The following is a 12,758-nucleotide window of genomic DNA, read 5'->3' as shown; positions in this document are numbered from 1 at the left end:
TGGATGGTTAATCCCCTGAACCACCCAGCTACCCCTGGAGTATAATTAGACTCTTTACTGGTCAATTATGTTGTTTTAATTTTCTGGCTCATTGTTGATCAGAGAAGGAAGCAGCTAATTGAGCTAGTTTTGTCAATTGGTTCTGCAAAAGCTCACCCTCTAAATATTACCTGAATAAACGCAATTGAATTTTTTTAGCGCAAGTAGTATTTTGTTCTTATTAAAAATCTGACTTTTTCAAACTGTACCTTTTCTCATTATACATAAACTAATGAACTTTGGTTGTATTTTGTATCTAGTTCTATATTATTTCTAAGGTATATTTTTCACATTGATTAGTGTTGGTGCACATTTCTCTTAAACTGTGGGACAAGTCTGGCTCATAGGAGTCTGACTAAGTTTTCTTCTTATTATTTTTTTTAAGAATTTACTCTTTTGGGCACCTGGGTGGCTCAATTGGTTGGGTATTTGACTTTGGCTCAGATCGTGATCTTGCATTTTGTCGGTTCGAGCCCCACGTTGGGCTCTGTGCTGACAGTGTGGAGCCTGCTTGGGATTCTGTCTCTAGCCCCCTCTCTGCCCCTGTCCCACTCTCTCGAAATAAATAAATAAACAAAAATAAATAAAAAATAAAAACAAACAAAATACACAAAAAAATTTAAAAAACCCAAAATAATAAAAAAATAAACAAAAAATAAATAACAGAAGTATTTTTAAAATAAAAAAATTTTTTTTTTTGTATTTTAGGGTGGGATAGGGAAGAACAGAGAGAGAGAGAAAGAAAATCTTAAGCAAGCTCCACACTCAGTGCAGAGCCTGATGCAGGGCTTGATCCCACAACCCTGGGATCATGACCTGAGTCAAAATTAAGAGTCAGCTGTTAACTGACTTAGCCACCTGGGTGCCCCAAGAGTTCTTTAATTAATTGTCATCACTGAAAAATTTAAGGGAATTTTTAAAAACTTTGTGTGGAATTTTTTAAGGGAATTGACAAAGAAAGTATTGTGGTGTTAGTATTTGATAGGCCATGGAATTTTCCTGAATGCATTGCCTTTTCTTGTGTGTGCAATTTAAAAAAAAAAAATTTTTTTTTTTTACATTTATATATTTTTGAGAAACAGAGTGAGACAAAGCGTGAGTGGGGGAGGGGCAGAGAGAGGAGACACAGAATCTGAAGCAGGCTCCAGGCTCTGAGCAAGCGGTCAGCACAGAGCCTGATGTGGGGCTCAAACCCACAAACTGTGAGATCATGACCTGAGTCGAAGTCGGTCGCTCAACCGACTCAGCCACCCGGGCACCCCTTGTGTGTGCAATTTATTTGTACTACTTAATACACTTCTCACACTAGACAGATTTCCTTCAAGTCATTTTAATGAAAGTAAATGTTTGTCAATGTATAAAAACCTTTTAAAAAAAAAAAACTACAGTCACCAATGGGAGATGCTGATGATTGCTTTATATCTGTTACTGTCTTTTCAGTTTTTTCTTTTTCTTTTCCAGGTACTTGATGAAGAAGCAGAAGTTTTTATAGTCAAAATGTGGAGATTATTGATATATGAAACAGAAGCCAAGAAAATTGGTCTTGTGAAGTAAAACTTTTTACATTTAGAGTTCCGTTTCAGATTGCTTCTTCTTTCCCACCCTTCAGAGGACTTTGACTTTTTCTTTGTCTTCAAAGACATTTGTGAGATCTGTAATTTTTTTTTTTCAATGTAGAAAATGTGAATTTTTTTGTCCTCTAATTTGTTGATGCCCTGTGTACTCCCTTGGTTGTAAAGACATCTGAATCCTACCTTGGTTCTCTTTATACTCACCAGGTACAAATTACTGGTATGTTTTATAAGCCGCAGCTACTGTACACAGCCTATCTGATATAATCTTGTTCTGCTGATTTATTTCTTGTAAATATTAAAATGACTCCCCAATTCTTTTGCAGAATTGCACTTAATGTTGAACTGTACTGTATAGAAACCTACATGAATGATTTTAATTGAAAGAATACCCATCATACCTATTACCTTTCCCACCCCTTGATCAAAAATGGCAAGCCCTCCTGAAGGCATGGAATTTAAAATTAGAGTGCTAAGATTAGCAGACAATCCATTCCTACTGTATCTCTGTATGAATGTGTTCGTGTGAATGTGTATAAATGTCTTACTTTTCCCTAATTTTCTTTGGAGGGCTCCCTTAAACATTTCCTTATTGAAGAGTAGAATTCTAAAGGAAACGTGGTATTATGCCAACCCAAATGTCTGGGATAATTAGGTTATTAGTGTCCCAGAGCATGGTATTCTCTTGTGGCCAGCAACAGTTTGGTGAATGGAATGGGGCTTTCCTGTTGATAGCTGGCTGCTTCAGCCTGTCTTTTTTAAGGGACCGTGAATCATAATGGTTTTCCCCTTAATTTCATTGTTCAGAAATGAGGCAGATCCTTACATTCTGGAGAACGTTATTTGATGCATTTTTGCACTAATTGGCCCTTAGCTTTATTTTGGTGTATTCTTTTGTTTAAAAAAAACAAAAACAAAAACAAAAAACCCTTAATCTGCAAAGCATAGATGAAAAAAATCATTTTTAAAAACAAAAGGTAAAATTAGGTAATTTTACAGACTAGGAAAATCTGGAAAAAATACCAACGGGAATTGAGCATGGCAGTTTGCAAAGTTTACATCTTATTTTTAAGGGTGTAAAGTAAATCATTTATGGCAGTTACCACTAATTTTTTGTTTTCACTTTTGTAAAGGTTTATATCTTATGAGTGTATATGCACGCACACACCTCGTTTACCTCTGCTCACCAATGTTTAAAAAATATACTGATGGTGTTCTTAGAGACATATTATGGGGCTTCCTTTATTGTAGAACAGAATTTCACCAGGGAGCAAAATTACCTGAAAATGTAACAGGTTTTAAACAGTTCTTAACACAAATTAGGTGCAGTTATTCCCATGTCTGAGTATTTATTTAAAAGAAAGATAAAAATTGGGGGTAGTGGGGTTTGTTATAAAAGCATAACTGAGCTTGAGTTACTAGATTTTTATTTTTTTTTTTTTTACATCTTAAAAGGAATTTGAAACACTGTTCTTAACATTGAACCTTGAGGTGGTTCCATTATGTACATATTTCCAATATTAAAACTGTATATATTTGATCTTGGGGACCCATTCTTTCAGAGTCTTGTTAAATAAATGGCATCATGTTGTAATTGTGCAGTGCATACTAGAAACAGAACTTGAAAATGGGGGCTGAATTTTTGATGTACTTGATTTTTAATGAGTATTAGTAACTGAAGGTCAAAGGGGCCATTTGCCTTATTTTGGATTAATCTATACATTTGTGGAGAATACAGTCTTTTAGTATTATCATTTTTAAGTTCTGGTTTCTCCAGGGAAAATTTCAGAAAGTTCATGCTCCTTGCCATCTACAAATTTATTTATTAGCCTTTTCTCGGATTAATCCCTCCAGCTTTGTACCTTGTTCAAACAGTTTATCATTCCTCTCTGTCTTACTTTGTTACTGCTTCTAGGGCATCATATTAGGTTGTGTTTATTTAGCCAGCATTAGCATGAAGGTTTATTCAGATAGATTTAATTTCTTTTGCTTTTATCTTCTCCAGCTCTTTCACTGTATTTATCTTGAGGGTCCCTATCTGCAAGTCTTGGGGCACATACCATATACTGTTTCACATCTCCACTAAGATTTGTGTTGCGATCCCAAACTCATACATTCACATTTCTGCAGTGGGACAGGAGTGATCACAGTCACTGGGTTAAAGATCATTTATAATGGTTTCCTATCCACTCAAGACCAGGTTTGCCACCAAGCTTAAACTTTAAGGTTTTCAGTTTCTTGTTTTTCAGATTTGCATATAAAGAATCGGACGTGTATAAACTAGTGTATTCTAGTGTTTGGGAGAATACACGTAAGAACATTTCTACTAAATTACTTGAGCTTTCTGGGTTATCTTTACCGTTTGCCCATAGATTAATTTCAACTTGGAAATCTTTATAGTGCCCATTCATTCAAGTTGTTGTAAAATTACATGAAAATCTTGAGAATCATTCTTGATCTGGCAGAAAATAAATCATGCTTTTTCCTCATTTGATCCTATAAATAACATTAAATATGTACATTTGTTAATGGAGGAAAGATCAGTTGTTTGAAGTAGTTTTTCTCAAACTTTAATGTGTACCTAAATCAGCTAGGGCTCTTATTAAAATGTAGACTCTGATTTAGTGGGGCTAGAGGGGGGCCTGAAAATTTGCATTTCTGACCAGCTTCTGGGTGATGCCAGTGTTAACTGATCTAGGGACTACGTTTTGATTAGCAGTTTAAGGTATGTTCTCAGTACAGGTTTCCCGTGCTATTGAAGTTGAGCGTTCCTGTGAAACACTTGATGTTTGTTTATTTTTGAGAGAAAAAGAATGCAGGCATCCGTGTGAGCAGGTGTGGTGGGGGTGGGGAATAGAGGGAGAGAGAATCCCAACTACAGAGTTCTACACAGAGCTCGATCCCAGGAACCATGAATCATGACCTGAGCCAACTGAGCCACCCAGGGGCACCCTTGTGAAACGTTACGGAAGCTGAAATGGCATAAAGTGAAGACACAATAACCATTAATTTATATGGAAAAAATATTTTGAGTATTCCTGGCTCAAAGGTGACCTCTGTCACACTTATCTGATATCTTAGAATACGTCTTGCTAACAGACACACAGAATATATCCAGATAAATCAGGGACACAGTTCAAAGCTGTGGTGGCCCTATGCTGAGTGTGGTCCCCCAGGAAGGAACTTGGTGGCGCTTCTCTTGCTGCCTCTGTAAGGGCTCACTGTAAAACAAACGCAGATTGCTATTTTTGCTGTATGTTCCCTTTTCTCGTAAAAGCGAAAATCCTGTTCAGATTTCTTTTGGTTGGGACAAAAAAGGTGCTAATGTAGGTCTATGTAGGTCTTGCGTAAAAGTGGAGTAACTTGACTTCTGAAAAGCCAGGGAAACCTGTACTAGTATTTTGTCCTAACAGTACCCAAATGCAGTGTAATTTTCTTTTTAAGTGGACTTTAAAGAGAGAAACATTTTTTTTCTGAGGCAGATAGATGCACGTTATGTATGTTCGTGAACATAACATAATCTTCCAAAAGTGGTGCCTGAGACTGACTGTGATATTCTAGGCTTTATTCCCAGCTAGTCTCAGAACATTTTCTCCTTAGAGAACTGTTTTCACTTATTCTGGTTCTTACCATAACACTTGCATATGTAGTAGAGGCAAATGATTTTGTGGAGAGTGCTGTTTCCAATCAGGTACCAATCAGGCACCAGTGCTAGATATATGCTGGACAAATTGAGAAACAGCTCGCAAATCATATGAAACTAAACACTGTCTCCTTCCGTATGAAGTAAAAAAAAGTTGTAATGCTAATAAATAGTAGTGTGTATATGAGGCTTATTTACTCAGCTTTTTCTGATGAGTTCTATAATCGTTTTTACTTTCTACACAAAACTACTGAAAGCTTTTATGTCAGAATGGTTTCAGATCTTTTCAGGTCATATATCAGCCTTCTTTTAACAATATGAAATTGAGAAATAGTATTGCTCAGCAAGGGATGTTGAAATTGATCTCTGAATGCCACTGCATATAAAGAGTATGAGACAGAAACCCAAATACGCAGAGAAACGGTCAGTCTAGGTGTCAGGAAGGAAACTGGGAAATTCACATATATGTATTTCAAACCCAAGAACTATTACTATAATATGCATACTGTGGGCCAAAGTGAGCTTATAATTTTTGATAAATGGTAGAATTTTTGAAATGTGATTATGTTGAATTATTGATGTAATTTGTTTATTTACATTTGAGTGCTTACAGTTTCATCTTTATTCGACGGTATCTTTGCCTTTCATTTTATCACTTACCTCGTATGAAGGCCAAGGTTAGGAATAGCAATCTAAAATGCCCAGGAAGAAAATAATTTCGATAAACAAAAGTAAATAAAAGTTTTTTTCAAGCCATGTTGTCTGCATTAAATGACACTCCCACGTCTACCTACTTTGCCACATCACACAGTAGTTGGATTTATGACCTAGCTTCTCGTGTCAAGTGGTGGCTGAATTGTTAAGAGGCAGTCCTTTTGCTTTTTGGTGTATAACTTTTTATTTAGCCATTGAAACACAGTATGTGGCATTCATGTTAAAAGGTAGGTAGACTGATAGACATTAATAAGACAAGATTCCTCTACTAGCAGACAGTAATGGTGAAGAAGGAATAATGAGAGGAATGCTAATATACACACAAAGTACTGTCTGAACTGTTGAACGAACTTCATGGTTGAGAGGAAAGGGACATTAGATTCTTAGCAGAGGTAGTAATATGTAGAAGGGAACTTAGAGATCACATAGTCTACCCAATGCAACAGTGTTCTTGACAGATAGGTGTCTAGAGGCCTATATATGGGATTCTAATTCACCATTTAGATCTGCACTATCAAAGATTTTACGTTTGTTAAATGATTTTGAAACTCAGTTCTTCAGTAACACTAGCATATTTCAAATGTTTGAATGTCACGTGGCTAAAAATCAATATTTTTTTTGGCCACACTATATCTCAAGTGCTCAATAGCCATGTATAGCTAAGTGGCTAGCAATACTAGATGGACTGCAGATCATAGAACATGATTATGATTGCAGAAAGTTACATTGGACAGATCTGGTCTAGATGTTGACATCAACCTAAGGAGAGGGAAGTGCTTGTTAATAAAATTCCTCCACATGAAACATTTTTCGCAAATCTTTGAAGCAATTAAATAGTTCTGGACAGCTATTTTGCCTGGGTTTTTTTTATAACAAAAGGAAAAATTAGTGAACACTACGTTGTAGAATCCAAAAACTACAAAGCTTCATTTCTTTCCTGTCAATTGAAAAATACTAGTAAATACACCCTAGTGAAGAGACTAGACTAGTTGTTACTATAGGTGAAAAGTCTATATATTAAAGTTTAGTTTTTAAGTATTTTATTGCGCATTTTTTAAAAGGAAGGGCCCAAGTTCTTGGTTAAGGAGGAGATTAGAGGTGCCTGGGTGGCTCAGTTGGTTAAGCATCCAACTTTGACTCTGGTCATGATCTCTCGGTTTGTGAGTTTGAGCCCTGCATCAGGCTCTGTGCTGACAGCTCAGAGCCTGGAACCTGTTTCGGATTCTGTGTCTCCCTCTCTCTCTGCCCCTCCCCCACTCATGCTGTCTCTGTCTCTCTCTCAAAAAAAAAAAAAAAAAAGATTTAATAAAATACAAACATACACAAGAACTGAAGGCTAAAAATAAAAGAAGATAACTAGCCCTTGGGGAACCTGGGTGGCTCAGTTGGTTGGGTCCCTTGATTTCATCCCAGGTCATGATCCTAGGGTTGTGGGATCGAGCCCCATGTCAGGGTGGGCTCCACTCAGTGTGGAGCCTGCCTAAGCTGTCTCTCTCCCTCTGACCCTCTTCTCTGCTCATGCATTCTGTTTCTCTCTAAAAAATAAAAAGTAAAGAGATAACTAGCTTTTTATCTTCATCAGGTCCAAGTCTCAGGAGATGATCCTTGCAATGAATAAGACTGATGTGAGAGCTAATGAGATAGTGGCCAAGCACGAAGCTCTGATGACAATTCTATTTCAATTCTTTATTCCCATAGGAAACGGGGCAGTGACATTGTGTATAAATAAAGGGCCACCTGCGTAGGTCAGTTGGTGGATCCAACTGACCAACTGGTGACTCTTCGTCTCTGGGGTCATGAGTTCAAGCCCCACGTTGGGCGTAGAGCTTACTTAAAAAAAAATGGCAACCTGCTTTTGTGTAGAAAGTGTTGAGTAGGATTGCCTTGGAATCAGTGGCGTAAAGAAATGGTGTTAGTTCTCTCTGGCCAGGTCTTAACTTTACGTGTTAGTGACCAGTGACTGCTCTAGCCTCTAATCTGTAATAGACTGTCTCCACCAAGTGGTTCTAATAGATCTGGCACTCTGGATTTCCATCTGCCTCATCTTTCACCACTCACTACTGTGGGTTTTCATTTTATTTTATTTTTTTAAGTTTATCCTGTGAGACGAGCTCAAGTAGGGGAGGGGAAGAGAGAGAGGGCAACAGAGAATCACAAGCCGGCTCCTGGCTGTCAGAGCAGAGCCCTACATGAGGCTCGAACTGAAGAACCTTGAGACCATGACCTGAGTCCAAATCAAGAGTTGGACACTTAACCAACTGAGCCACCTAGGCGCTCCACTTAATACTGTTTTTTGCCACCCTTCATATTATTTTGCTTCTCCATTCCTGTCCCCAAGTTCCAAACCCTTGGGAAAATATAAATGCACCACTGCAGATATTTTGGATCCTCAGTGCTGTATTTCTTGTTCTTTTACTGAACTTCAGTTCCTTTTCACAAACATTGCAGCTTTTACTGTTTTTGAACTTCCAGTACTATACAGTAGGTGTGGGAAAAATATTCACTGAGTACAAGTCACTTGATTCCCCCAACCCCCACCCCCTTACTCAGCAACTAAGTCTCAAGTTTAATAAAACCTTATCTTTAAAAAAGTCATTAGGCGGGGCACCTGGGTGGCTCAGTAGGGTAAGCATCTGACTCTTGATCTCATTGCAGGTCTTGATCTCAGGGTCATTAGTTCAAGCTCTGAGTTGGGCTCCATGCTGGGTGTGACGACTAAAAAAAAAAAAAAAGGCATTAGGCATATTCTCTAGTTCTAGCTTTCCAGTTTATGATGATATGCGTCTTAAACCTTCTTTTCTGTAGATAATTATAGATACCTCCACCCATCCTATCCAGGAGATCTCCACTGCCCTACTTTCTAACTACATTTTGCAATATCTTGAGCCTTGCTCAAGTATTCCATTATTTTCTTTCTTCAGTCTGGACTAAAAATTTTAAAGAACACGAAAACTTAACCTTTCCTACTCCTTTTCACTGTTGAGATTCCACGAAGAGTAGCTTATAGTTATATGTTCCCTCCAAATGCCTCAAGTCTCAAATGTTTATATCACCATCCCACTGATGACTGGTGATAGCCTAAAAGGAGACTCTGATGTGATAGGCTCTACCCTAGTTGATCAGTTAGCACCATGGACATTTGCTCCTTATTTGGGACTCTTCTTCCTTGATGCCTAGGATTGTCATTCCCAATGTCTTTGCTTGCTTTTCCTCAGCAAATCCTGGATATGTGTATTTTTTTTTTAAAGATTTATTTACTGAAGTAGCCTCTACACCCAACATGTGGCTTGAACTCGTGTCCCAAGATCAAGAGTCACATGCTCCATGAACTAAGCCAGCCAGGCACCCCAGGGATGTTTATATTTCTTTTTTAAATTTTTTAATGTTTATTTATTTTTGAGAGAGAGTGTGAGCAAGGGAGCGGCAGAGAGAGAGAGAGAAACAGAGCTCGAAGCAGGCTCCAGGCTCTGAGCTAGCATGCCCAATGTGGGGCTCGAACTCTCAAACTGCAAGATCATGACCTGAGCCAAAGTCGGATGCTTAACCAACTGAGTCACCCAGGTGCCCCAGGATGTTTATATTTCTAAGATGAATAAATCCCAAAAACGAAAGGAAAAATTATCTGTGGTCCAGTTACTCAGTCACTGGTGGTGGCTTTTAAAATAACCGTTTTGGGGGCGCCTGGGTGGCTCAGTTGGTTAAGCGGCCGACTTCAGCTCAGGTCACGATCTCGCGGTCCGTGAGTTCGAGCCCCGCGTCGGGCTCTGGGCTGATGGCTCAGAGCCTGGAGCCTGCTTCCGATTCTGTGTCTCCCTCTCTCTCTGCCCCTCCCCCGTTCATGCTCTGTCTCTCTCGGTCTCAAAAATAAATAAATGTTAAAAAAAAAAAATTTTAAATAACCGTTTTGTTTCTTTTTGCAGGATTGTGTTTTGACATAGTTGTATTTATACATACGCATAAATCTTTTTTAAAATGTTTGTTTATTTTGAGAGAGACAGAGCAGGAGCAGGGGAGGGGCACAGAGAGAGAGTGAGAGAGAGAATCCCAAGCAGCCTCTGTGCTGTCAGTGCAGAGCCCAATGTGGGGCTCAGTCTCATGAACTGTGAGATCATGACCTGAGCTGAAATCAAGAGACAGAGGCTAACCGACTTAGTCACCCACATGCCCCCATATGCATAAATCTCATGTCTATTTTTTTTAACTTAACAGAATAAGAACATTTCTGTTACACATAACCTTCATAAACACTTTTAATGGCATTTTGTGAAGTGGATGATCCATAATTTGTTGTAATTTCATGAACATCTTTGCACAAATATTTTGAGATTGTTTCTAAAAATAGTTTACCAGCATTTTAAGACTTTCTACACATATTACCAGATTGCATTCAGTGAAGACTTTAAAAAATATCTTTGGGGGTGGTGCCTGGGTGGCTCAGTCAGTTAAACATCCAGCTCTGGATTCTAGCTCAGGTTATGATCTCACAGTGTGTGGGTTCAACCCTAGCATTGGGCTCTGCTCTGATAGGTAGAATAGCTCTGCGCTGATTGGGATTCTCTCCCTTTCTCTCTGCCCTTCCACCCTCTCTCACTCTCTTTCTCTAAATAAATAAATAAACAAACAAACAAACCAAACTTAAAAAAATATTTTGAGGGGGCACCTGGGTGGCTAAGTCGGTTAAACATCAGGATCTTGATTTCAGCTCAGGTCATGATCTTGCAGTTTTGCACTGAGACCCACATTGAGCCCCGCATTGGGCTCTGCACTGACAGCATGGAGGCTGCTTGGGATTCTCTCCCTCTCTCTCTCTCTCCCTGTCTCTCCCCTGTTCATGCTCTCTCTCTTTCTCAAATAAACTGAAATGTTTTGAAGGGGGAGTGTCAACATTTTTATTCCTCTAACATATCTCTTTCCTGTTCATGGAAAAAACTTCTAAATCTATGTATTGGGTGGGGAGAGGAGGGAGGGATTGGGGACCCATGCTTTAGGAACATGTAGGGCTATATTGGGGGACGAATTTAAAAGAAGCAAAAGATATCATTTGACCAGATGCCATGCATCATTGATTTCATTGTCAGTTTTCAGATTACCTGTGAATTTGAGCATTTCTCTATTCTTCACCTTTGGTTTTACGTGGTAGTACTAGTTTTACTCTCAGCTTTCAGATGAGTGTCTGAGTATGCCATACTACTTAAGGAGTTAGTTATTGGTACTATCTTTATTGCAATTTGGACGAAAAGCTGGCAGACGCGGAAATTAAGTGACCGCTGAGCAATTCACTGTGTATGAAATACTCTGGGCATTTCAAAAATAGACACATTTTATGCTCTCTGGAAGCCTATTATCTAAGAAGACTGGATTTTAACCTTGGAGCTTAAGAATCCCGGGCTGTTTAATTTTTTTTTTTTTTAAATGTTTATTTACTTTTGAGAGACAGAGAGGCAGAGTGTGAGCGGGGGCGGGGGGGTGGGAGTGGCTAGGGGCAGAGAGAGAGAGAAAGAAACAATCCCAAGCGGGCTGCAGGCTCTGAGCTGCCAGCACAGAGCCTGAGGCGGGGCTTCAATTCGCCAGCCACAAGATCATGACCTGAGCCGAAGTCCGCCGCCCTTAACCTACTGAGCCACCCAGGTACTACCCGGCTATGTTTGTTTAAAATGCAGTTTTTCAGGTTCCACCCCCCTCCTCCCGTAAGTTTTGATTCATTGGGTAGGGTGTGGAGGGCACAGATATTTACAATTTTAATTAGTAGCCTCTTGACTGTGGTGCAGCTGATTCGCATTGAGAAACACTATAAATAGGTACTATAGATAAATGAAAGAAACGTTAGATTTAAGTTGCCATCACTTGTAGGCCAGAAGAAGCACCCGCTGGGCCCAGGTGAGGTAGAAACGTTGATCCTCAGCTCAAGAGCAGCCTCGAATCCCTGACAATCTCAGACTCAAGCCAGCACTCTGGGCGGGTTCCTCTAGTTCCCTGGGCCGGCTGGAGCGCAGGGTTTGCCCCGCAATCTGCGCTCGCGCTACCGGAAGCCCCACCCTCTTTCTCTAGGCCCCGCCCCTGCACCGGTGGGCCCTGCTCTTGCCCTTACAGGTCCCGCCCCTCCCCCGGCTGGCCGCCAACGACGCCAGAGCCGGAAATGACGACGCCAGTGAAGCCTTTTGGGCGGGGCCTAGGCCGAGCAGCTCCAGAGGCTGCGATTTCACATCGGAAACAAAACAGCGGCTGCTCGGGAAGGAGCCTCCCCTGCCAGGGGCCGGTGTCGGCGGCGAGAGAAGAGTAGGTGCGTGATGGGGACTTAGGGGAGAAGGGAAGGTGCCCCTCACACGGTGCAGACACGGGCGGTCGCGGGCAGGGCCCGGCCCTGTGTCGCTGCCCGGGCCGTGGAGTCGGTGTCCTCGAGGATGAGGAACGGGGCGCGGCCGAGCGGGGACCGAGGAACCCCGAGTGGGGAACGAGGAGGGGCGGCCCGTTTCTCCTGCTCCCGGCTCAGCGCGCGGTCAGGTTGAAGAGATTCCCCTCCGTAGATTTGTTCCGGAAGTGCTGGTTTCCCGAAGACGTTTCAGGGCGCAGGTGCCCTGGGCCGGGATTGCCGGTCTTGACTGGAGTGGAGCAGGAGAAAGAGGAAGCTCCTTGCCCCCGGTCTGGTTGAGCAACTAGTGAAACTCCGCGCCTCATACCCTGAGTGTGTCCTTGTCTGGGGAAGCGAGTGGCACTCAGGGCTAAGTTCCTTGTGTCTGACGCTCGAGGAGGAAAACAGGGTCTGATGCTTTTGCCTTGGTTGGAACCGTCGC

General features: G+C 40.8%; 2 protein-coding genes across 3 annotated transcripts in view; both read left to right on the top strand.

The window, feature by feature from the left end:
- Window positions 1-1,930, top strand: part of RBM25 (RNA binding motif protein 25) — a 60,343-nt gene extending 58,413 nt beyond the window's left edge. The window contains exon 19 of the mRNA XM_049612508.1: window positions 1,501-1,930. Coding sequence (XP_049468465.1) covers window positions 1,501-1,593 — 93 coding nt within the window. The 3' untranslated portion in view covers window positions 1,594-1,930. The remainder of the gene's footprint in view (window positions 1-1,500) is intronic.
- A 10,173-nt stretch (window positions 1,931-12,103) lies between these two features.
- Window positions 12,104-12,758, top strand: part of PSEN1 (presenilin 1) — a 76,355-nt gene continuing 75,700 nt past the window's right edge. For both annotated transcript variants that reach the window (XM_049612507.1, XM_049612506.1), the window contains exon 1: window positions 12,104-12,247. The gene's annotated coding sequence lies outside the window, so the exon portion shown is untranslated. The remainder of the gene's footprint in view (window positions 12,248-12,758) is intronic.

This window comes from Panthera uncia, assembly GCF_023721935.1.
Source record: "Panthera uncia isolate 11264 chromosome B3 unlocalized genomic scaffold, Puncia_PCG_1.0 HiC_scaffold_1, whole genome shotgun sequence".
Classification (NCBI taxonomy): domain Eukaryota; kingdom Metazoa; phylum Chordata; class Mammalia; order Carnivora; family Felidae; genus Panthera; species Panthera uncia.
The sequence above is the reverse complement of the archived record's forward strand: the minus strand, read 5'-3'. Positions and strand labels throughout refer to the sequence as shown.